At 41.6% G+C, this 25,684-nt stretch overlaps 2 protein-coding genes across 12 annotated transcripts in view; both read right to left on the reverse strand.

Moving 5' to 3' along the window:
• Positions 1 to 4,263: 4,263 nt before the first annotated feature.
• Positions 4,264 to 11,999, reverse strand: socs9 (suppressor of cytokine signaling 9). 8 transcript variants are annotated; one of them, XM_088627607.1, is made up of 3 exons: positions 11,906 to 11,999; positions 11,096 to 11,212; positions 4,264 to 9,893 (listed from the first exon to the last, which is right to left on the reverse strand). In XM_088627607.1, exon 3 carries the CDS (start codon positions 9,834 to 9,836, stop codon positions 8,163 to 8,165), a length of 1,674 nt encoding a protein of 557 aa, XP_088483733.1. In that variant the 5' UTR covers positions 9,837 to 9,893; positions 11,096 to 11,212; positions 11,906 to 11,999; the 3' UTR covers positions 4,264 to 8,162. The 8 variants fall into 8 exon arrangements, with proteins under 8 accessions (XP_088483733.1, XP_088483729.1, XP_088483731.1 ...); XM_088627603.1 differs by having other exon boundaries at positions 4,264 to 10,044; XM_088627605.1 differs by having other exon boundaries at positions 11,800 to 11,998.
• Positions 12,000 to 14,622: 2,623 nt separating this feature from the next.
• samd4b (sterile alpha motif domain containing 4B) overlaps positions 14,623 to 25,684 on the reverse strand; it is a 46,557-nt gene continuing 35,495 nt past the window's right edge. For all 4 annotated transcript variants that reach the window (XM_088627608.1, XM_088627611.1, XM_088627609.1 and 1 more), the window contains exon 13: positions 14,623 to 24,990. In XM_088627608.1, coding sequence (XP_088483734.1) covers positions 24,962 to 24,990 — 29 coding nt within the window. In that variant the 3' untranslated portion in view covers positions 14,623 to 24,961. The remainder of the gene's footprint in view (positions 24,991 to 25,684) is intronic.

Below are 25,684 nucleotides of genomic sequence, written 5' to 3' on the forward strand. Positions count from 1 at the left end.
TCAACTTATGGAGCTGTCCACAAACCTATACACAATTACAGCCACTGGGCTTCATGCTTATGCTGTTGTGGACCCCTACAAAACCAAGCTTAGGAGTAGCATTATAATACAGTGATCATAACTCCAGTTCTGGAGACCATAACATGTATGGGCTTTTATTCCATTTCATTCCACAGCTGCTATCAAAGACCTAATTGAGCTAATTACGAGTGTAGCTGGGCCATTTGTAACACATTCCAAAATATTCCTTATCTTGAGGAGATGTGCATGCACAATAGAAAGCATTTCTTCACAATAGAAACATCTTTTCACGTCTCCAAAGGCATTGGAAGCACAAAGCACCTATCTTCTTCTCCCAAACAAGAATGGTTCTTTCACAAAGAATATCACAGCTGTACTGGGCTCACCTCACTACACAAGGTAAGCAGTCCTGGCTGCTATTCCCTGACCCTCTGAACTGTTTCTGCAGCCGGTGATAAAGAATAAGTCTCCAATTGTACAGCAGTTTAAACCAATTCAGGTTTTAACAAATCAAGCTGATGAAGCACAAAGCAATAAATTGCTCATTTCCAAGCTCATGGTCCACCTCTCCAAGTCCACTGCAGTGCACTGAAAGATTTGTCTCCTGGCATGTGCTCCTTAGCGTTTTTGCAGGTGATCCTCCCTGGTATTAAACCCACTGACTTAAAATCCTGCCAGGAACACAAACCACCAGATCTCTTTGCCAGGTCCCCGAGAGCTCTAATCACTTACCCACTGTACTGATCACCATTCACCAGTGGGAGACATTATATTGGTTATTTCCGCCATGCACTGCTGGATATGAAATTTCAGATCATGTAAAATTAAAACCAGCATTTTTTTACTTTATGCACATGAACTCTGCCTCTGGTACATTATCCGTTTCAAAATATAGAAGGCAGTAGCTCTAAAGAACCATCTAGTGGGTAACCGCAGTATTGCAGTTTCAAATTAAGTGCAATTCTGCTATATTCCCATTTTTGATAAGATAAGATCACTTTATTGGCCAAATACAATTTCTTGCATTAGGAATGTATCTTTTCGCATACCAGAGCTTGCTCTCCATCAGATACACAGACACACTGACAGGGAGAGAAGCTTCGGATCAGAGCGCAGGGTCAGACATTTTATAAGGCGCCCCTGGAGTAGTTGGGGTTCAGGGCCTCGCTCAGGGGCCCAACGGAGTAGGATTCCTCTGCCGGCCGTGGGATTTGAGCCGGCAACCTTCCAGCCACAGGCGCAGATCCACCGCACTGCCCCGCAGTGTTCTCAGACAGTTACAGGAAGGCCCTCTGAGGTAGCAGGCACCTCCAGGCCTCGGAGGCTGGTCTTATCAGTGTGCTTACATCATCAGTTACTTCAGGATTTGGGAGAAGGCATTAATTAACTCCACAATTAGCTCAATTAATCAAAAGCCCGAGAGGAACAAGAAAAACAGAAGCTGCATGGTCCTCAAGGAACAGTCAGTCAATGATTGCTGAGCTGCTGCAGTGCGTAGGATTTCATTTTGTACTTCCACAGTTTATCACAGGCATGCAATAACTGGTGGCACTGACATGGAAAGCTTATCACTAGAATATTTTTTTATAGATTCCGAACCAGTGACCTCAAATACCAAAGAATAGGAAGTGGGTGTAAAAATGAGACCTGGAGGTACTTGTTTACTCCAAGGGTTGTGGAAGTCTGGAACAAGCCACCCAGTCATCACAATCTTGTTTTCAAGAACAGCTGGATTAGATTGTCAGATCAATTTACTAAGAAGAATAAAAACAGCAAGATAGGGCAAATAGCCTCCTTTTTCGCAATTTTACTTGTGTTCTTATTTCCTGAATTATTGGGTCTGGCTATACCTGGACTGAATATGCCCAAAAGTGCACTCATGTTCCAAGAGATGTGATTTTTTTTTTACAATTCTGCAAGTGAAGAACAAAATCCCTCAAGATTTGCTCAGAAACTGGAGGCTCAGTGTTTTGATAAACCTCCAGCTCCACTGCACTGCAAGATGTTGAACTGGGAGTACAGAAATGCCAATTAAAACCAAAAGCAAAAAATGTGCTGTCATTTAGGTCGTGCTAACTGATTTTACCACAAAACCAGCACAGCACGGTCACAAAATGCTTTTTCATGAAGCTGGAGGGAAATGCCACAGCTTTCTCAGAGCCCTGTAAAATTTCACAGAAATTCCTGGAATGCCAGAGACCTCCCTGCAAAGCAGAAGGAAGAACTGCAGAGAAGCACGCAGACAAAGCAGGAAAGCTAAGCTGAGGTCGAGAGATTAACCATCCGCAAGACTAAGTAATGCCACGCCTAGATGAAATAAAGATTAAAAATAAAAAAGTTAAGGTCTGTGTTGTTATTGCACTACAGATTACGAGAATCATTCTTGAGGCATTTCTCTGTTTTGCTCAATAACCACAGACCAGCTTCACTGAAATTCCAAAGCGGCTCTTACATGACAACCGATACTGCTTATTTCTCTCCTGTGTTTAAAGAAAGGAAACTGCAACCCCATGTTTAAGCAGCACACTCAACCCAGAGGTCTGGAGGAGCTCCAGGTTCTGACCGCAGAGGTTTGAGAGATTTTGTTTTCATAGAAGTGAGTGGAAAAATACATTTCCAATACATTGCTTTTCGGTAAGGGGTTTCCTCCCTGTTGGAGTCTATATTACATTTCTCAAGCATCCCAGTCCGAACTGAAATGCTCTTGACTTCTGGCTCTCCATAATTCCCCACTGAGGTAGACTGAACCAGAACATCAGACTTTTGTACATACTGTACACTACTACAGGCTCAAGACACCTTTGCCATGTTCAATGAAACGGTAGAAAAAAAATGTAGATCTACAGGAAAATCCCACTTGAACAGGTTTTAACCTCCATATTTGTACTTCTGCATGTTTATAGATATTATATCTATGCTTCCTACATACCTCACAGGCCCAAACTCAAGACTTTGAAACTATAAATTGACTTTAAACATCTCAAACTGGAGCCAGGGAATTTAAAAAAAAATAATTTTATCCCAGGAGCAACATTCCCCCACGTAATTGAAAAGAGCAAATGGCTCACCAGAAAGGACGGCAATTAATGTTTCAATCAGAGCACAGGCTGCGGTGCTGTAACCTGGGGCATGCGGGTACTGACGCCTTCAGGCTGCGAAGGCACAAACCCACCAGAGTGTTGCCAGGGTAGGGCAGGCGTTGGCGAACCAGGGTCCCGTCAGCTCCTCTCACAGGAAACTGCAGGGCAACTGCGGCCTCGTGGTGATGTCACAGAGTGAGACGAGCTGTTCCTCCAATCAGAATGAACTCTCCTGTAAGGCGCTGCGGCGCTGAGTGGCTGTGACTGGCGGGCACGCCAGCGCTCCCCGCTTCCCCAAATCAGATCTGACCAGGAGTCTCTATGCTGAACAGCTGGCGATTCCAAAATGAGTAGGTTTACAGTAAAGCTTCCTAATCCTGGACCTGGTGATCCACACACCCGTTGGTTTAAGTTCTAGCCCAGCCCTCAGTGACACAATCAAGCCCTTCCTTCATGAAATAATAATAAGATTAATTTTAACTAGATGTTCCCAACTCTTAAACAAGTTGGAGCTTTAACTGTTATATTTTGTCAGTGAAATAAAACCCCCAACTTGCAAATAGAAACAAAATGCAAAAGTTCTAAGGAAGCAACTTCTTAGATCAATGAAGGCTTCAGTTACCTTATGAAGGCTTTCATTCCATCTGACCAGCGGGTGTGCAGGTCAGCAAGACCAGGATTGAGAACTACTGCTGTATGGAAGAAAGAGGGATGACAGCTACAACACGGGTCTCTTAGAAAAATATCAGCAACAACTTTTGAGACATACTCCACTTATTCCGGATTGTGGTCGCCCGTCTTTTCTTCTTCTTTAAGATAAACGCAAGATAAACAACGTTTTTTTCAAACCACTCCACAAATTTTCTCACATGCAAGTATTCTCCAATATCATCACAACAAAACCATAAAGTTTGTTTCCACAGATGTGACACTATTGTGCAATAAACCAATAAATTAAAGGGACTTTTTTTTTCTCTCAGAGAAGAATGTTTCAGTTTTCAAGTACATATGCAATTTGTACAAATCATGTGCTTATTCGAAGCATGGGCGTGTTGGAAAGTAATGCCAGTTTCTTCAGTAAGAATTTAGCAGTTTTCTTAACACGTCACAATTTTTTGAACAACAAACTTTTCAGACCTTAAAAAAAAACAACAACAGATCTAACATCAACAGATTTACTAGCAAAAGCAAACGCATTCCAACAAGTGGCATACAGAATCGACTGTTCAGGAAACAGTGCTTCTTGCTTTTAAGAGTCTGTGCACATCAATGTTTTTTCTGCATCTTTGCAAAAAACAAAGTTGGCAGCGTTACACTTGAGATCAAAACGCAGAGGTCTAAACCTGGAGAATGCTAACAATATGGGAATGTAAACAAGATTATGTGCAAATACAGTGGATAGTTTCGTACATTGGGGACTGACAGAAAAAAAAGATTTCAGTGCTTAATATTCCGCCAACCTCAACATCACATAGTGATTAATAGCAACTGCACAGTAGCACCCATGACAGCTGAATGAATCGTGACTGCATTGTGAATTTTTAGCATATGGCAATACGACTTTTTGGCTTTTTAAATAGGACAAAAATCTACGTTTTTGTATCACAGACAGGGTGAATCCTGCTAACAGAGAAGAGTTACTCCCTAATATAAAGCCCTTTACTGAGGAATAAACTGCAAAGCCAAAGAGAACAGTATATTAAATTCAATTTAGTCACAGAAGCATTATATGACCTGAAAATGTTTTACTGCCTTTCTTTCTATGTTGACTTAACTACTTTCAGAAAATAGTTTCTTTACTTGCAGAGAAGACAATGTAATACACTACTGTACCTCAGGGATTAGAATACAAATGACAAAGTCTAAAAATGTCTCATTTGATTACCACCATGACAAAGCACGCAGCAGACTGAATTATGAGCTCAAGCATGAAGAATATTTCATTCCGAGGTGAAGAATAATTCATTCCGAGGCTTATGAAGTGCTGGCAGCAATTGCAGTTTAAGTACAAGTTCAGATAAATCCAGTTTTATTTCAGATTTAACAATGTAAAAAACAGTGCAAGAAGTCACTCATAAATTGAATCCTCTAAAGTTACCGGTCTGACACGTGAAATTATAGCTGTATTCGAAGAGCTGCTACAAAGTAAATCAAAGAAAATATTCCTGTCCTGTGCTGTACAGTTTACATCATTCACAAGATGAACTTCATACAGCAAAATAAAGGAAGTACAAATTTGGGGTTAGCATAGTGTAGACAGACTTTTTTTCTATGTAAAAATAGCGGGCACAACACTTTAATGCTTTTTTCTATTTTATTCAGTTCTTGCCTGCACAATGTCTGTAATTTAGGCTGTGCTTTGTGTATTTAATGAAACCATCAATTTCTCCTAATTTCTCAATTAACCATTTCAGAAAAAATGACTTCTTGGAAACACTTGCAAAACTAAAAAGGATGCATGACAGCCAACACTCTGAGACTAACTTGGAATGGAGAATGATAGCCATGATCAAATTATCACAGAGAAAAGCCCCCGGCAGTTCACAAGAAAACATGTCTATAAAGCCTGTTCAAGAATAACGAGTGTCCAAACCTAAACCTCATTTTTCAACCACCCCCAGTGATAGTACACAAAGTCAAGAGTTTTCCTTAAAAATTACAGGAGTCATTTAGGAGGAGTAATTACAGGAGTAATTTATGGAATTTAGGCTGTGCTTAGTTTCTTTGCTAAGGCCATCAATTGCTGATCCAATTAACCATTCCAGACAAAATGACTTTGTGAAAACACTTGCCAAAACTAAAAAATATGCTTGACAGCAGACACTCGGAGACTAGTACAGTTAGTACACTCAACCAAATGCATGGGGCAACTTACTCTTTTCCGAGACCAGCTATAATCCGAGATTACCAAGAACAAAGGTAACAGAAATATCAACAGAGTGAACCAACAGTAGGTAGCAAGATAAGAAAGTTCTGCCCAAGTCCTTAAGGGCAAAACACATTGTGCAGCAACGTTTTGCTTCCTGATAAATTCCCAGGGACAAGTTCTTAATACATACCGAATCAAGGCAGAGAATGCAGTCTTAACCAAAAACTCACAAACACTGGCTTATTCTGGGCAACTGAAGAAATGTGTTTTCTTTTGTAGACTCTACAGCACACGGGATCTTATGTTCTGACGATCAAAGGGGCTTCACTGAGAGGAGACGGGGTGCTTGATGTTTCATTTTCCCACCTGAAATGCGCCCATACCATTTTGAAAGACCTGCAGGAGATGTGACTTTGGAAATTGTCTTCTGTTCTGAAGGCTGGAATATCAATCCTGAGTTTCAGGTACAGGATGGTCTTCCCTTGCTGTTACACCCCCCACCAGCCCAGTCCTTCTCAGGTCTATATATCCTATGTGAGACAGCAAGCAGCCCGATACAGCACCGAAGGAAAACTACCTATGATTCTGACATTATTTTGCCAAGGTAATTCAAGGTATGATGTAACTGTGACCGGAACTGCTCTAGATTGTAGTTTGTCACAAAACAAGAAGGGTTCATTTTCCACTTGGGTATTCAGTCTCAAATATGATAAGACAAAAGGGTCTTAGCCCGTGCAGATGGTCTATGTGGGAACTGGATCATGCAGTTTATGTCCAAACACCCAGATATCTTCCAGGTGCCATTAACAACTTCGCAATCCCTTCGTTTGTCATCAGGATTATTGGTGGATCACAGATTTCATTACACAACAACCAACCACAGAGGATACAAAAGTTGTTGTTTTTTCATAAGTGATATGGCTAGTCATTTCGTGCTTGGGAAATGTGCTTGTTCCAGAGAGCAGAGGTAGTTCTAGGTGATCAAAAGTACCAGCGATCCATTCTCCTCCATTCTCTCTGCTGTTTCAAGGTGGAGGACAGCTAGACAAGCAGGCTATTAATTGGCTCCCACTAACATTCGTCAAGAGTGGTCCCACCCTTCTTTACTGCACAACCAGATAGCACAAAGCTCCACATCTTCGCGTTCCTAATTTTTTCCCCCACTTTCTTCACTTTATTGGGCTTTTCTACTTTAAAAGTATCAGCAGGCTGCTCAGTGATAAAGCTTGACTAAAATAAAACTGCTTAATGTGGACATTTATCGGCACAAGGCATTAGGACACCAGATTTGGAACAGGACACACAAGGAGACCCCTTAACTTATGAAGGTGTTTTTTATAGAAACTCAGTTCCATATCGCTGCAGCAGTGCTCCAGTGAGCACATCAGTAAGGTGTGAGATGGGGTGAGGCTTGACATTTGGGAACAAACAGATTAATTGGATAAAAACAAAGAGTTGCGACCAAGTAAGGAAATAACAGTTAACAACGCTTCCTCCAGGATCAGATGTTGTAAAGAGATATGAAATAAAGAATGGCAAAACCCAAAAAAAGTGGTACATTAAGACATACTTGGCTCTTTTATTTTGAAATCCCATCCACCTTTAAGAAAGATGCTGGAATAAGCATTAAAAAGGATCCTCTGTAGGAGTGTGACATGAATTACTTCATTGGACAACAGCTTTTCAGAGGTCTAAATAGAACCTGCTAATAAAGACGACAATAAATAAAAAAGAACCAAGAAAACTGACAGGAATTCACTGAAATCTACCAACTTATCTTCTACCTTAAAATTAGATACACCTGAAGAAGGCTCCACAGCCAAAACGAGTTTCTTTTCTTCTCTTCTCAGCATGGAATAAACCTTTACTTGTTCCTTTGCAGCCTACGCATGCTGACGGAGTTCCCTACTTGAACTACCTTAGGATTAGGCCTTGTGAAAGAAAGCCTTCAGGTAGCAGGGCCTGACAGAAACGGCCAGCATGTTCCGCGCATGAGCTTCCAATCCTCAGCACCAGTGCAGTGGTTCCTGCAAAATGTAACCGAGAGGGCAATTCCACAAGTAAAAAAAGAAAATCCACAGGAAAGAAAAATACGCCTATGAATGTCAAGTAGCGCCTGTTGTGCCAGGAACGTGCACGAGAAAGCTGACTTGACGTGAGAGCAGGGTGAGCTGAGGAAGGCGCTGTTCAGGCTACTCCCACCAGGTGTCAAGTCTCCTGACTCGCACTTTCTGCTTGTAATGGTACTCCTTGAGGTGCTCCTTGAGGGCGCTGGGGATGGGCAGAACATCGATGCCGTCATAGGTGGTGCAGCTGGCAATCACAGCCCGGCAGATGTGCTGCAGGCTGAAGGGGTGGACGCGGTGGATGGGGTTGGAGAGCAGCGGCTCGAAGAACATGCAGGAGTTGGGGTCCTTGTAATGCTCCAGGAGGCCCGTCACGGTGGAGGCGTAGAAGACGCTGGGGTCGTGCACGTCGAAGCTGAAGTTGTGGTTCCACTGCTCGATGCGGGCGTGCAGGGAGCGGCCGTAGCGCCGGAAGCTGACGGAGAAGAGGTAGTCCTCCTGGGCCGAATCCCGCAGCAGGAAGGTGCCCTCCGGCTTGCCCTCCAGGAGGGCCTCGGCCTCGTAGCGGTCCATCACCCCCCAGTAGCAGGGCAGGTTAGTGATCTGGAGGAGGTCGGGCACCAGGCAGTGGATGTAGTCGATCTGCGTGTGGACCCGGTAGCTCTCCCTGGCTTTCAGGCGATCCGACTGCAGGACCGCAGAGGACAGGGGTCGGACAGCCGCGGCGGCTGAAGATGACAAATTGGAAGAGGATGCTGCAGATGACGCAGAAGAATCCACCACATCATCTAAGGTGTCCAAGCAGTTTTGCAGAAGGAAGTGCTGCTGTTGCTGCTGCTGCTGTTGTTGTTGTTGTTGCTGTTGTTGCTGCTGCTGCTGCTGTTGCTGCTGCTGCTGCTGCTGCTGTTGCTGCTGCTGTTGTTGTTGTTGCTGCTGCTGTAGCTGTAGCTGCTGCAGTGTAGCCCGGTCATCTCCTGCCAGCTCATTCATGCCATGCGCTAGTTTGGGCCCAAGCTTGTAGAGGGGGTTGATCTGTGCAGTCACCTCAAAGGTGTGGATCTGGGCATTGGGCGGGGGCTCAACTCCCTGCTCGATGCTGATGCGCCTCCTCTCCCGAAGGCGGTCATCTTCATCCTCCACCACAGCCGTGATGGGCGAGCCCAGCGTGTTCCCGTTGAGGGTGTCCAGCAGGGCAGGCTGGGAGATGGGCACCGTGTGCTGCTTGATGAGGTACCACTTCTGTGCCAGGTCAGAGCCAGCTGGGAAGGGGCACTTGTCCAGCATGAGCTCGCTGAGGTGGATCTTCCTGCGAGAGGAAGAGGAGGCACATGACGAGGTGGAGGAAGAGGGGGAGAGGCTGGGAGACGGAGTGCTGCTGCTCTTGATGGGGAAGCACTGCCCCACTGCATCCTGAATCTTCTGCCGCAAGGAGCGGCTGCTGGGCAACTTTGCACTGCCACCTTCGCCCTCCCCTTCCTCTGTCCCTGTCACCGGCCTGTCCACGCCCAACTCCTGCAGGGCAGTGCCCGCTGACGTCAGGTCCTGCCACCTGCACCTCTCCTGAAAAGGCAACCCAGTGTCCCCAGGGTCTCTACCACCCTGCAGCTCTCCATACTCGAAGCCATCGCTCACGGGGCGCTCCGGAAGTGGATTCTGGGGAGGCCTGCCTTTCTTCTTCCCTCTTCCACTCTTCCGGCTATTGCCCTCCCTCCTCTCCTCCGAGCGGCTCTGTCTCACTTTGGGTCGGGCGCCCCGTTCCTTCTCCTTGCCCCGCTCCTCTGCTTCTGGGGACTGCGACATCTCAGTCTGGGGAGAACTCCGGAGCGTGCCCGAGGGGCGGCGAGCTACGATTCTGCGCTGTAAAATAAGAGGTGCACACTCGTGACGTTATCAATGGAGGTGGAGGGGAGTCACAGTTATCTCAGCAGGAGATCCCTGGTACAGCAGCTTTCGTCAGGCTGTTCTCCATACTTCAGGTGCTCCACTCTGCTTCTCATGTTCCCGGAGTCTAAGACAAAAGAGAGCCGCATTCAGAGCAGTCGAGCCTGTGATGAAAGAGTTAAAACCCTCACAGAACTGACACAGGGCAAAGTAAGCCCAGTGAAAAACCTCTGGAACATGCAAAAGGCAAGTCTGACTAAACAGCTCAAATTATTACCCAGATGTGCAGCAGCTAGGGCGTCCAGTGAGGGCAGCACAATATTGTCTGTCCCGTGTTTGTATATAACTCAATGTCCCTGACAATGTAATGTTAGTTTTTAATTTAAAGAAGTTCTTAATAATAAATAACACTTTGCAGGATATTTTAGAACTTGGGGATTGTGAAGTTATTCACTGTCCTCCCTGCAAAATCAGTCTCCCTGCAGAGAAATTCAGGACATGTGATGCAACAGAACTGTGGAACTTCTTATGAAAGAAAAAACGTATTTCTGCCCTTGTGAAAATGACTACCTAGATGAATAATGGCCAACATCACAATTACTTCTGTTATTCCTAAACACCTTTTTTTTTTTACAGCACCACAAGCTCTTCATAATAGCAAAAACTGATTCTTCTATAATTTGTTGCATGTTTGTTTCAACATGCACATTTATCCTGAAACTGCCTTTTTAACTGCTTGCCTGAATTTTAATTTCTTTATACATTTAAATAGATGTAAAATTCCCATACTATTCCCATAAAAGGCAGAAACATACAAAAGTAACAAAAAAAAAATCATAGGCCATAACAAAAAAGCTGACAAAATGTCAGCTCAATTAGTCACTGTATTTCCAATCCAAAACTGGAAATTCTTTGTAATGTGACTGAAATGCGTACTTGTAGTAGCTACTGAAAATGCATATAAATTGAACAGCAGCCGCTGAAAAAAAAATATTGAAGATATAGCGAAAGTAAAACATTACATCATCCAGGTGGGGCTGCACATTGGTGGTGGTAGAGGGGAGTCCCCATTACCTGTAAAGTGCTTTGAGTGGAGTGTCCAGAAAAGTGCTATATAAGTGTACGAAAATATTATTAATTATTATTATTATTATTATTATTATTATTATTATTATTACCTCTCCAGCTGCTTAAGCAAGCTGATGGAACCGACAGATCAATGTCTCTTTCACAGGGATAAAGCAGCTACGTTAACTGTCCTTACTCGCCAGAATGACAAAGCCAAACTCTTCTTTCTGGAGAAAGGATGCAAAGAGAATCAATAATTAAAAAAGAAAACACACTGACACACAGCAGGCTTGTAGAAGTCGTTCTGTTAAAGTTAAAATTATATACATTTTACGTCAGTGTTCACATGTTAGTCACTTGCGTTATTCCAGACGTTACAAACTGTACCGATCCTTAAGTTAAAAACCGTAAAAAAATAAGTGTATGTTTCTTAGGCTTAATAATGCGTCCTAGTATGACAGTAAAACTATGAAAGTCTATTTCAAGTCATTGAAAAAGATGTCCTCATACATATAACTAACGAGGACACACAACGGAAAACGGATCACTAACAGGAGAGACCAACAACACAGTTCAGAAAATACTCGACTGCCAACGTTACTAAACACTGTACACGCGTATTTAACAATCTGCAATGACCAATTTTATAATTCTTAAAGTTAAAGTACAACAGGAAATAATATAATTCCCCCATTCATTACGAAAAGGTCCATTTGTTGAAAGGATTACAGTAACACACGCCACCTGAATATTCACACACCGCTGTAGATGAATTGGTAGCTGAAAAACACACACGTAGACGGTACACTTTTACCGTTACAAAATGGGTGTCCACACGGTATTGAAGTATAATACCGTACTGTACGATTAAATACCTAAGTTGAGCTAAAAACCATCACCCAACATTTCGTTACACACACATCCGAGACACCCAGCCGATCCCAAACGGGCGAGAGATTTCCTTGTTAAAGAGACAGGAAAACCGCGAAGCGGCTCCTTGCGGCAGTATGAAGACAGGAGCCCGGCGAGCCGGTTCTGTTGCGCCCTCTGGCGGGCGGAGGATCGCGCTGCTCGGCTGCTTCATCCGACGCGGCTCGACGGTGGAAAATATGCGCCCTCACGTGTGCGGAGGACCGCCCGGCGCGGCACCAAACCCGGGGACTGAAGAGTCGCCGCCAAGTAAGTTTGCACATGCGTTGATTTGGCTGGCGCATCCTCGGTTTCTTACGGGAGTTTTAATGCATTCTGTCTTCCTTTCACTTGTCTTAGGCCGTTTCACAGTGTTATAAGGAGGATGCACATACGCCTTATAACATTATACTAGACTTAGAATATTTCACGGTGTGGGAAAGATTCGCTGAAACATTAGCCCTCGAAAACAATTTACTGCCTCTTGTAGGTAAGGTAAGGTACCTGCCTTACCCAGGTACGCAACAGTGGGCCTGCTACTGTACAATGAAGCTATGCCCCCGCTCAGTTTTATTAAAGTGTATCGACCACTTAACGTATTAGCTGCAATCAATGATTCTTATTATACTATATTAGCCGTCGCGATGTACATAAACAATATACATTATAATAGAGTTTGAACACCTGAAGTGAAATGCTGAACTGTTAGTTGAGCTTAATATCTGTACAGTGCAGGTGCTTTCGACATGTACTAAAATCCCCCAGAATCAGTCTGAGGTAAACACGAGGGGTCTACAACAGTTCTTGTTTAATGAACCTATTCAATCCCCATCCAAACTGTTTTCGCTGGCTCACACTTTTCTTAACCCTTCTATGACAGAAAACACTTTTCGCGGTGCAGTCGAGCCGAGTTATCTTTAAGAAGAGATGAGAGAGAACTATCCGATTCCCCAGACGATTACATCAACTTTCTCTGAAAAAAACAACCACCTGTCATTCGCCACCTCACCTCAGTGAGATATTTAAAACCTAAAATGATTTAATTCTCGGGATACACGAGACCAGACAGGCAAACCTGATTTTCCTTCAGTCTTGACGTCAAATTCTTACCTCATTTTAAGTTGCTTTTATATTCCGCAGAAGGAACAACACCGATAGCTGTTCAGAAACAGTAATACAGAGGGAACAGGGTAGGATTAAAGATAACATGGCAAAAACAATCTTCCTCTATTTTCATCTCCCAGCCTGGGTCATTACATTTGTGAGCTGGAGGAAGTCCTTACCACAAGAGGAGTAGGTGAATGCGTTCCAACATCTTCCATGAAAACGAGCACCGGTCTCAGTCAAATTAAAATTTTAAAGCATGCTTGTCCTCTCCGTTTTAGGATGTTTTGTAAACTGGTCAGACAAAACAAAGGGCGAGCATCAATGCCAGTTACTTAGGGCCAGTCCATTTTAGATTTTTATTCAAAGCTGTCACAAGGTGGCAGAAATTTCCAAAAGAGATTTCTGGGTAACATCAATAGGTTGTCACTGGCTGTGTGGACATTCTAAGTGGACAGTCAGGGAGTGGTGAAGACAGCAATGGCAGTACAGTTGCATCCTTATTTTTTAAATGGCAAAGAGTGCTTCACTAACTCTTAAGCTGAAGAAACAACCTCTTAAAAGGCTGATAATGACAGCCTACAGCAATTAAGAATAAAGTACATTCATTTTGTCAGCTGAGGTTACAGTTCTAGAAGAGACATGAAACACACCAGCCTCTTACACTGCCACTGACTGACAAACACTAGATTGGAAATGGGAAGAAATCTATTTTACAGACCATTTGCCTTTTTTTTTTGTTACTGTTCATACCCATGAATTCAAGTAGAAGAGAAGACGCAGTTGTGACTTCAATGTGCATGAAACTCGAAGGAGTCATGATTGATTTTTTTAAGGTGCATTCTGCATCAACAAGTGTTCACCAAGTCTGACAGCTCCTCACATCTTGTCTGTTATTCTGACACCTCAATAAAAAATAAGCTGCATGCTGCTGGCCTTAGAGCCTTAGAGTAAGGCGACCTGTCAGAGGCCCTCTGCTCACACCTCCTAGGCGTCTTGGAGGGGCCAGACAGAGGCTGCGATGGACTCGTCAGCAGTGGCATCAGGTCCTCTTCATGGATGACTCACTCTTCAGCCTGTTCCACGCAGATGGGAGGGCCAGAGTGTGGAGGACCAGGTGTTGCATTTCTCCCCCCCCACCAGTATATCTAATTAAATTAGGGAAACGTTACCCTTTCACAAAAAGTGAGGATCCCTGCCTTTGTTAGAGCTGCAGATCACGATTCATAGGTATTGTCCTCCGATTAGACTAACTGCGGGTGAACTCAAACCAAAATACTAGCACTGCCTTCCTGCTTGGTCACAAAAAATGACAGAGTCCCTGCATTTTAAAATGAGCAGAGATGATACAAGTGTAAAACAGCAGCACCATCTGGGGTGCACACACTCCAGTGCCTGAGGCGGACAATCATGTAGAAATCTGACTGTGCTGAAGTATTAAAATCACAATTTTTGGTTTTGGGCTTTGTGTTGAGAACAATCACACTTGACTGCCAAGAACAAATAAAATCCCAAAGGTGGTTACCTGAGTTTCCCTCCTACCTCCTTCGTTTCGATCATCCTTAATAAAGGAAGTCTGCCAGATGGCCACAACCTCCGAGAGAAAGAAGACACAGACACTGCATCATTTTTTTAAATGTATTATAACAAAGGTATGAATTTCCTCAAAATAATGTTTCAGCCTTCATAAACCAGCAAAACATGAACAATTTGAAACAGAGCTTTAAAAACCTTTAAGATTATTATATTTATATATTTCTTGTTTCAATTCATGTTAACTATTAGGGAAGGGCAATCAAATAAGAAAAAAAACAAGAAAACAAAGGTAACCCTCTCCCCTTGCTTTCGAAGTATCAAAGAGATGTTAAATAAATGCGAATTATATATATTTTTAAAACAAAGGCTCCGCTTTTCAATGCTGCTGAGCACCCATAAAGTCTATTTGCATCTTTCTGTTACGAACAGGAACAAAGTAAGCAGCAGTACCAAGGTGAAATTGAAAAATAAAAAGAAAAAAATAAACAGTGTCACAACCCCCTCTCAGGTATGGGATCACAGTTGCAGGTCTTGCTCATCTTCGAAGGCTGCTGCACGCTCCCACTTTGAGACTTTGAGTCGAGTGAGCTCCTTGCTGATGCACAATGACAGGATCGCAAGCCTCAGGCTGTAATGTGAGCCATCCGTGGCTTGGAGATCCTCAGTTTATTTCCCCCATGAGACAGAGAGACAGATTTGGAACTACTTTGCAAAGAGGAGAAACTTGTCCCTCTGTTAAATTGCGCAAAGAATGAGGAGACGGACCCGTGGAGCCCGCAGTTACCACTGCGCGTTTAAAAAGCTGCACACTACAGCTCTATGAAACAGAGCAAGAAACACTTGGAATTATATAAGGATTTCAAAAACCTTTGAAAGTGTGGTATTTTCTCCAGAAAACCTTGCTTAACAACTCCTTAGAATACACCAGGATCCTGTTCTCCATACATCGAGCAGTGAACAGATACCAAAACACTTCAAGACAAAACTCCCCCTACTGCCCTTGTAAGCTTTGGGATCATTGCTGCATGTTGCAGTACTCCATGTTTTAACACAATAGAATGAAATAAATCTGAGTGTTATAGCTTATATAAATAACTTTTCTCTTATTCAGTTTTTTTGCCCTTCCCCAACTTTTTTTTATTTTTTTTATTTTTAATAGGGATCAGATAATATACAAAAACAAGAAAAAAGGCACAGCCACATTTTGCGTTAACAAGTTGGGATACTTTTTCTCTCATCTGCATGCAGCGTTAAGGTATATAAATAATTCTTATTCAAGAAAGGACAGAGCTCTGCACCTGTAGCCAGTACAAAACACAACACACAGCTGCATTTTACACAATGGGTTTTTACAATTCATCATATCAACACAAACCACCCCGTTCCCTCCCCTTGTCCCACACTTATCTCCCCCACCCCCTCTCCACTGCACAGTTTGAGAAAGGTCTCTGTATTTGTCAAGCCTCTGGACAGCTGGAGTTGACAGTGCAAATTATTTTCAAACACATCATTACACTCTGGTCCAACTGGGCAAGGCAATGGTACTGTGGGGCCACACCTTAGTATTAAACAAGTTAGGTGCCAGCAGTGGTCTCCAACACTTACTGTCATAACCACTTTGTGTTGGCCAGCTTTGTTTCAGCAGCAATATAAGACCAAAATCCCAGACTACAGACAAGCCACTCGCTAACAGAACTCAGCACAAACACAGCTTGAAGTGCCCCTAAATCATGACAAACATACTTAAGAGTTAATGTGCAGTCGAGTGTTTTCATATGTGCTCCAGGTCAGAAATTTAATAACTTCAGAACTGGATGACAAGACACCACATTCAGCACATGAAACAAAGTAGAACAGTTGCAAATTGCAAAGAGTTATTCTTACGACTTGTATCAATGGATATGGTGCAAGGGAAAGTATCATTTTAGTTTACTTTATCTTTACATGCTTTCCTTTAGAAAAGGAACCATACCATCTGATTAACTTCTAGCTCAGCCCCAAGCTGTGGCATGAACATTGTTGCTGCAATGACACATAAGGAGATTAATAAGATGTTTTCTGAAGGGGGCAATTTTCATAAAATCAGCCGTGAGAAACAGATCTTTGCTCTTATTTCTAAAAAAAAGTCAGAGTCAGAACCAGTTGCAGTTTGTTGCTTCTCCATTGATATAGCATTCTCAGAGAGCTTTATTTAAAGTCCCAATGGGAAGATACAAGGTGCAGAAATTAACAACTATGCTAATTTACTTTAGTGACTCCAAACAAAAACCAAAACCTAACCTCAAGGTGTCCCATATTTTAAGAGGCAGACAAATACATTATTATACATAAGCAATGTAAGTAACCTTTTTTGTTCCTATACAAAGATGCACTAGTGTCAAGTGTAAAGGCAGCTCGGAGGAGAGATGAGTTGGGGAGATTTTACCACCCCCCCTCCACTTAAACAAAAGGAACAAAATAAAATTACAAAATAAGCACAGCTTTAACATGGAAACACAAAAACAAACAAAAACAAAATTACTAATACTTGTGTTTTTATCCTCACTTGCCTTTACAAAGAGAAGCAATAATAAACCAAGCGACTACACAATAGAGTTTCTTAATGTTCTCATGGTTACCAGCCATAGCAATAACAAAAGTTATTCATAATAAAATGTATCTAAAATAACATCTATTTTTCATTTTGAGGACCCTTATTCTTTATTTTTGTAGAAATAAATATTTAACTATTGTCTCTGTAAATACACCTTGGAAGTCTCCTTATGTCAACAGGTAAAAAGCTGACCTCTCACCTTTATCCCTCTGTTCTGTCCTCTGAAAAATTCCTTTGTACCAAACTTAGGAGGCAATTCCTGATAAAAACTCATTAGGGCACAAGCAGGCAATTAAAAATCCCTCTTGCTTCCACCTGCCCTGGAAAGGGGACAGATTTCCCAGAGGGAGGGAGGACGTCTTAGCGTTTGGTTAAAATGCTTTCAGGGTACCCTTCTGCCTTTCCTTGAAAGCGTAGCTGAAGATATTTGTACATTATGTATTCCCCAGCTACATAAAAAAACGCCAATTTCTGAATTATCAGCCTTACATTTTTTTGTATTTGGTAAATTGTTTTTCCCCCAACTGCAGCCACATCTAAAATAGAAGTGAAAAGATTCCAACGAGGTAGCTCTAGTTTCTAAAGAGAAAATTCTCCCTCCCAGTCAAAACCCATTACTTTCTCTGAGCACAAAATGTTCCAGTTAGAAATTATCTCTGTACTAAATCACTCAGCAAGAATGGAATAATGTATGTCCTGATATCTATCAGAAAATAGCTGAAGAAGCAGTTAACCTGAACACAAGACTGGGGGGAAAAGAAGGTGGAATATGAAGTGGATGTTGTTTTCCATTTTTCACAGTTACACTCCGATCAAACAGTAGGCCAGTGATGAGGCTAATCTCCCTCACTTGCATTTGTATTGTTAATCCACCCTTCCGTCTGCTCAGACTTGGTCACCAAAAAGGTGTTCCTTTTTCGAGCCAGCACATCAGGAAGAAATCTGTGCCAATTTACATTTACACAAGGGAAGGTCAGTAAACGTCCTTCAAAACCCAAACTAAAGCAGCAACGACCTACTTGGTTAGATCAAAGACTAAAATAGTACAGAGGCCTGTAGTGTCTATAGAAGAATTTCATTGCTGAAAATAAAACATTTGGAAACAAATAGCAACTGCAACATTGATGTGATTCCGCCTTAAGAATACACCTGATCTGCAGCAATTACGTTCTATAAGGTATTGCTCCACAACGGACGAGTAAGATTTCTCCATTTCTTAAGTCTTTTGAGGATTTAACAATTCAAGGACACTGCCAAAGATGTACACAGCAAACTTGCAGTTCTGAAGGGAGCATCTCATGGGACAATATGGTGAATCTATGGCTGAGGGACTTTAGAGTTTTCTATTACTTTCAAATTGCCCTTGAAAGAAGATGGATTATGGAAGATGTTTAGCAAGTGAACTCAGAAGCCTTATTCAATCTCATCATACTCATTCTGGAACGAACCTGAAAGACCCACTTTTTCCAGTCTTGGAGGTCAGTCTAAAATGAGCATATGTGATTACACAAAGGTTTTTTTCATCTCACTGGTGAACGGGCATGTTCAATCTACATTAAAGAGTGTCCCAGTGTGGTCACATTTGCAAAAGCATAACCAACCACAGCATGAGATTTTCAACTGAAATAGCAGAATGACTAATAGAAAGCACATACAATCCCATAGGCCTCCTGCCTAAGCCTTTCTTCTCACAAGACAATGACAAAGTCAGATCTGAAGAACTTTCCATGCTACTTTCATTCATGTTCCAGAAAAACCATCCCTCACCCTGTCCTCAAAATTCAAGTGTTTGGCTTTCTCTGTCAGTTCACAACATTGGTGCACAAATCAACATCACAGACATTACAAATGTGTCCATATATAGTCAACCACCTGTCTATAGTCCTTTTAGCTAACAGAATTGAAAATACCACACCATTACTATAAACAGGCAAACACACACTGCTAATCACTGGGGCTCTCCAGTGTCTTGATCAGCAATGGCACACACTCATAAGGCAGGACAGGTCCTACAGTCTAAGCACCAGATGGACTATAGGTTTGAATAGGTGGGCTTGAGTCTGTCATACCGTTCTCAGCTTGGTGCCACACCTGAGACTTGCGGAATGCTTATGACCTTAAAGTGTTGTCAGCAAAAGTCACATCACTCCTCCAGTGCAACTTTGCTATGGGCACTAGGGGACTTGCAAAATGAATTCTGCACATTCTGCAGAAAACACTCACTGTCTAACACCACTTGTGCTGATGCTGTGGTCTCAGAGGAGGGATGATATAATTTACAATAAGCAATTCCTAATTGTGTGTGTGGGAACTGGAGAAAGGGGTTAGATCCCAAATTGAAAGGATAGTAAAAACCTTACATTAACCAAAAATGAGCCGGTAAGGGAAAAACCTCTTCCTCCATTTGTAACTGCATTGCTGCCGAATCAAACCAATCAAAGGAACGGGACCTAAATAGCATAATCTTCACGAGACAAATATCACCTACACCAATTCCTCTTCCAACCTTAATGTTTTATTTCATCCACTGGATGCGACTCACAAAACCACACACAGCTGGTCAGCAATCCTTCCATGAGACATGAACAAGCAAAAGTACCCAAGTGCTAAACAATATAAAAAAATACTACAATATGGTCCTTTAAGCTTCTATAACACCTCTTGGATAGAAAAAACAGAACAAGTAAAAGAAAACATTACCAGTCTAGCAGGATGGTTAGCTTCAGACTTCTGTAGGAGGGGTAGGTCTAATTCTTAGTAAAGCTAATTTCTCTTTCTAAGATCATGTGCGGATGATTTAAGGAGGTCCACATAACCTGCTGGACCTGTGGAACCCTGTTTTGGTGGTTTAACACATTGGGCTAAGCACATGATACTGTAAGGGATTAAAACAGCTGATATGACAAAAAAAACAAGTCCACATGCCTAAGAATGACAATTTGAGAAAGAAGGCAGTGGCACAGCAGCAGACAGCAAGGCCTCACTCCTGCTGACAGCTCAGAAAGCCACAAGATCATTACACCTCAGCCGCAAAACTGTCTCATTGCAGGAAACCTCTGTGTCAGCACCCAGGCAAGCAGCTTGGTCAGGGCTCCTTCCTCCATTCACTTCCAGCAGCCAAAGCTGGGCTGCAGAGCCACCGACACCCACCAGAGGGTACTGTGGAGTGAAAAAGTAAAGTGTTCAAGAACAAGTAATCTGACTCTGCAGTTCTGCAGCCAGACACTGTCTGATGCGAGGAACACAGGAGAGACCCATTTTTACAGCACACGCTCATTGGCTCATTCTCAATACCCAAAACAACTAAGATCTATGAGGGGTACATTTAAAATCATTGTGATTTGTAGGACTTATATGACGCTTTCTGCATTTCACCATTAAGTGCTGAACCAATAAAGAACCATACTGTCAGTGTTTGGAACAACCTGATGCAGTTTTGTGTCCTGGGAGACATATATGGCTGCATGGGCTAGAGAGATGTGCAGACAATCAGGTGAAGGAAATTTCAAATTAGGTACCCTGTAATTAATGAGAAAATTAGTAATCAAGGAATTAAGCAATTAAACCCCATTAGGTGCTGCAGTACTGGACAACACCAAAAGTAGACAGCCATTGCACAGCCATTGTGTGCAGTCACTTCACTTAACCAGTGATGTGGCTGGCTCAGTCTATGCACTTTACACTCTTAGTTTTGTCTGTTTCACAAGGCCTCTTAGTTATACCTCACACTACTTACACTTAAAACAACCGTTCTGCAGGTCAGTTCTGAAAAAGGTTTCCAAGAGGCCAGGTACAGCACTAAGAAAGAGAAGATGTGCACAGAATCGAGCTATAGTCTACATTATATAGATGAGTGAGTTATGTTGTCCAATATTCTGATTTCTTCCTGCCTGTCAGCTGTATAATCTACAGAATTTCAAGATGTTAATGCTTTGAGTCCATTAAAGCATATTATACAGAACTGCACCTAATTCTAACAGTCATCCCAGCTTGGTGGTAAAATAGGTTTTTTAACTAACCTTGCCATAAACTGTGATACATCTCATCTATTCTGATTCAGAATCTTTGCGTTAATAACTCACAGGCAAATCCCCCTGTATTGTTAGTGACCCACTTTCAGTTAAGGCATCATTCCTCAAATAACTGATCTGAATAAGTAAATGCTGTTCTACTTTCACACGGAAACCCTTAATTGTTGTATTGGAAGCATGAAGACTGATCCTTTTAAGTGTGATTGATGCTTAATTATCATACAGCAACCCCAGCTTGTCCCCAAGCCTAAGATTATGAGCCATAAAGCACATAACTGATAAAAATATAAACTTTTGCAGTGCCTTGTTAATTTGCATGAAATAGACAAAAATTGTGTTGTTTTAAAGCCTGGACAACTGTGATGTCCATTAATTCCTAACTGCCACACTGCAACATAAGGAAGAAGTTTACCCTCGAGGTTAATGGTAAAAAGAAGGAATGATGCAAAACTGCCCAACATGTAGCCTCCTGCTTTGGGTACCTAAAGCCCAGATTCGTATTACAGAAAATAACAAAATCCGAATCATTAAACATTAAAGCCAAATTCATTAGTTTAATCCAAAATAGCTGGCTACATAACTATGTAACAAAAGCAGTAGCTGGCCTACATCAGACTTGGTATGATATACCTGTTACAGGTTATGAAAACTGTCCATTTTATTTATTGCAAGGATTAAACAACAATCCCCCCCCAGTACGGGTGGGGAATATGAGATGTTACAGATTACAGGGTGTGGCAGTAGATGGTTCATAGCTGTAACCTTAGTTGTAACCTTATAACGAGAAGACCTACACAAAGAAAACTGTGGAGCTGAGATAGCATTTAAGAACCAGCAGTATTGCTTTATATGAAACACTTCATTAAACATGGGCCTGCAGTGCCCTTGTGAGAAGGATAAAACTATTTTGAAATTGGAATCATATGTCCATCTTTGAAATCCCCAAATCCTCAAGTCATTCATACTTGCATATTAAATAAGGAGATAACTTTTGATTCAGATTTCACACTTCAGAGCAACTAAAACAACCAGGATAAAGATAGCATTTTCAGACTACAATGACAAACCAAAGACATGGACTTACAATTCAAGTCATTTTTATCTAAGGACGTACTGAAGAGAAAATATGAAAAGGGGTCAAGATTATGACTGTATGAACTCAGTTAGGTTTTCATCCTGGAATAATCCTGCAGTTAGAAGTCAGGCAGTCCTCCCCTCTCCCTCATACCAACGGAATTTACATTCTTTTAAACTGTAAATCAGAAAATCTGCTACTTCCGGCTTCCAGCATCAACACTTCCTTCTCCCCCCCTCTACAAAAAGCATTTTCTGAGCAAATCACCAATCTAATCCGGCAGACAACCACAAACACTGTGTGCTCTAGTAGGACACTTTTCATTCTAACCAGCTTATTATTTCATAGGCAGAATAGCTGGAATCACACTAAAGAGCAACATGCTATGTGGAAATCAGGTAGACAAACATCACCCAGTACCCCCCACTCTTCTTATCCATCAGACCTCTGGCTCTAGTTAAAGCATTCACAAATGCCCCCAAAATACTACATAACCTGAACAGTTGCTATAAACCAAAAAAAGAATTATAGTAAGAAATATACCCCCATCAACCAGAGAAACTGAAGGATGTGTAAAGCCTAGCCAGTGCACAGTGGTGACACAAGAAAATCAAAGCCGCTGTTTCCTCTCTTATTTATATACACAACCTACAAGCCTCTGTCTCTGTTAAACTAGGAAGTTATGCTGAATGACAAAATCTTGCTAATTCAGTTCTCCAGCACCTGACTCTTCAAAACATAAATATAGAAGAAAATAGAGGATTATCACCCGGTGACACAAAGCCAGCTGTGTACTGTGGGACCACTGAGATCGTCTTTGAATTTGTGCAAGAAGTGAGGCAAAAGTGTTGAGATAAAGGAAAATTAGACAAATCTGCACACAGCAAAAAAACGAAGCTGATAACTTTCAGCTGCAAAGTACCGCAAAGGCCAAGGTGACATTAAACAGCTCTTTGTAACCAAGAACTGGAGAGAAAAGGAAAGTGTTAATCATTGGAGAAACTGAAGACCTAAAAATGCAGCACAGAGTGTTCGGCCTGTTCCTTGTCAAAACGACAGCTCAGAGTACTTAAGTTTGAAAGCTCTTTTCTTGAAAAACTAAACTGACAAATAAAAGTTACCTTCCCTGAAATTAGACTAAGACATTGTGTGTGTGTGTGTGTGTGTGTGGGGGGGGGGGGGGGGGTTGGGTGGTGGCAAACACCTTTGATTCAGGTAGTCAACTGTAAAACTAGAGGCTATTCTTAACTGGCTGGCATACCAAAAAGTGAGCACCTTAGACAAATATTAGTTCATGAACAAACAACAAAAAACCTTTTTTCTTTTGGGGACGTGCTTGACTGATGGCAAATGAATTCTGACCGGCAGAAAAGCAGTTGAAATTTGAGGTTTCACTCTTGCAAGCACAGCTGAGGTTAATCTCTTTTTAAATACCAGAAGTGTCTTATTCTGACATTTTAAACATGCATCCTAAGGAAAAACTAACAAACACAGGAACCCTAGACCTCAGATCTGAATAATATCCAAAGACTTTGAGAAACCAGAGAAAAGACCCTCTAAGATGATTACTCTTTAGGTGGTTGCAATGTTACCAGGGGACTGAAACAATCAATTTAAAACATTACTTCTACTATCTGTTATTATAATCATAAATTCTACTCAATGGCTGATAAAACTATTCAAATTATATGTGCATAGTATTTTCAAAATGATCTGAGAAAGAGTAAGGTTTGCGCAATCCAACTAACAAAATCATAGTGGCTCATTTTTAGAGCTTGATGAAACTGCAATGAAAACATGAGAAGGAGGATGAGGAGGACTGGAAACCTGAACAACATTTTAAAACTGCTTTTTTCCTGGTGGTGTTTTGTAAATTGATGCAGGTTTACTGAAAATCCATTTCATCATTACAATCAAGCTCATAAAACACTAAATTCACCAATGACTTGGGTTACCAAATTAATTAAAGCAATAAACACAGCAGTGTACACCAGAAGAGCTACTGGTTGCAGCATATGTCTTTATAGAAATAGTCTCAAATAAATCTCCTACTAAAACTAATTAAGGGACAGAATGGAGATAAAAGATACGAAACTTCATTATTTCCAACATTTGCAAAAAAGCTAATTTTTTAACAATTGGTAGAGATGACTATGGAATACCTTGGCAAGTCCCAATAGTGGAGACATTGCAACCACCTCTCATGGTCTGTTTCACCAGGCTACAAGGAGGACGTGTGGTCTAGGTATGCTTGAAGAACATCCCTGCCAAAATACCTTTGGAGTTGTACAAATCCTCCCTTCCTTTCCAAATGCAAGACCAGCACAAACCAGGACCATCAGCATCACCCCCTGAACACTATACTGTTTCCATGTTCCTTTTACCTTGTGGTACATCTATAGAAGGAGACATTGAGTAGTTGGCTTTGCTAATCAATGTAGCATTCAAAAGTCTTGCAATTTGTTTAAGTAATTTTCTCTCTTAATATTGTAGTAATCTGTACTTCTCTTATAATAAACCTCAGTTAAGAATAATAAAGTACAAAAATATCAGAGAACATATACACAGTTAGTTTTTTTGTATACTTTTGTCTTTTTGTAGTGACCATTTTCTTTACTTTTTTTCTTCTTTTGAGCGTCAATTTGTCCTGCGCCACTTCTGTGAAAAGAACGATGCAGGATCCAAAGTGTTTTATAGAATGTGAAGTGTCTGTCTTTTTTAATCATTTTCATATTGTCGATGTCCTGTCCATTCCATCTGTAGAGAAAAGAAAGAGCCCTATTTTTTCACCATGCAAACGTGAAGAAGTTTAGAAAAGAAATGATCTTGCCTTCTTGAGATCACCTTTCTGAGAGAGAATGCTATAGAAAAGGCAGTAGTTGAATCTTATCAGCATCAGCAGAGTTGTACAGATTGAAGAACTGAAGCAAAGTTAAAACAACTACAATGATTGATACTGTTCAAATCAGATGAAGATTTACTCATTTAAATGTGCTGTCAACCAGCCATCAAAACTCATAAGTGACATTCAAGTACAATGGTGTGTTTCAAACTTAGTCATGTGATGTCAAGAGCCTACATTATGTATTGTTTGTAGAAGCTAATTACTGGTATGTATCACAGTATCACAATTTTCCATTAATCTGAATAGGACCATCATTTCCATTATAAGCATGAGAATTTACAGGGTTTTATAAACCTTTTATAACAAATTCTTTGTGCATCACAAAATTCTAAAAATGGAAAGTGGTAAGTGTTCACATCTGACAAACTGATTCGATCACAAGGTACAAGCTGTTCTCACAAGATACTGATACAAGCATTCTTGTAAATTGATATTGGCTTGGTATTGCAAAGACTGAGCTCTACTGTAGCTTTTGATGAGTAGAGAAGTCAATCCCATAAAGGAAAAACCGAAAAGCAGGCTTGCGTACCAAGCTGAGACAACTGC

Source organism: Lepisosteus platostomus, chromosome 4 (genome assembly GCF_059453375.1).
Source record: "Lepisosteus platostomus isolate fLepPlt1 chromosome 4, fLepPlt1.hap1, whole genome shotgun sequence".
In the NCBI taxonomy this organism is placed as follows: Eukaryota; Metazoa; Chordata; class Actinopteri; order Semionotiformes; family Lepisosteidae; genus Lepisosteus; species Lepisosteus platostomus.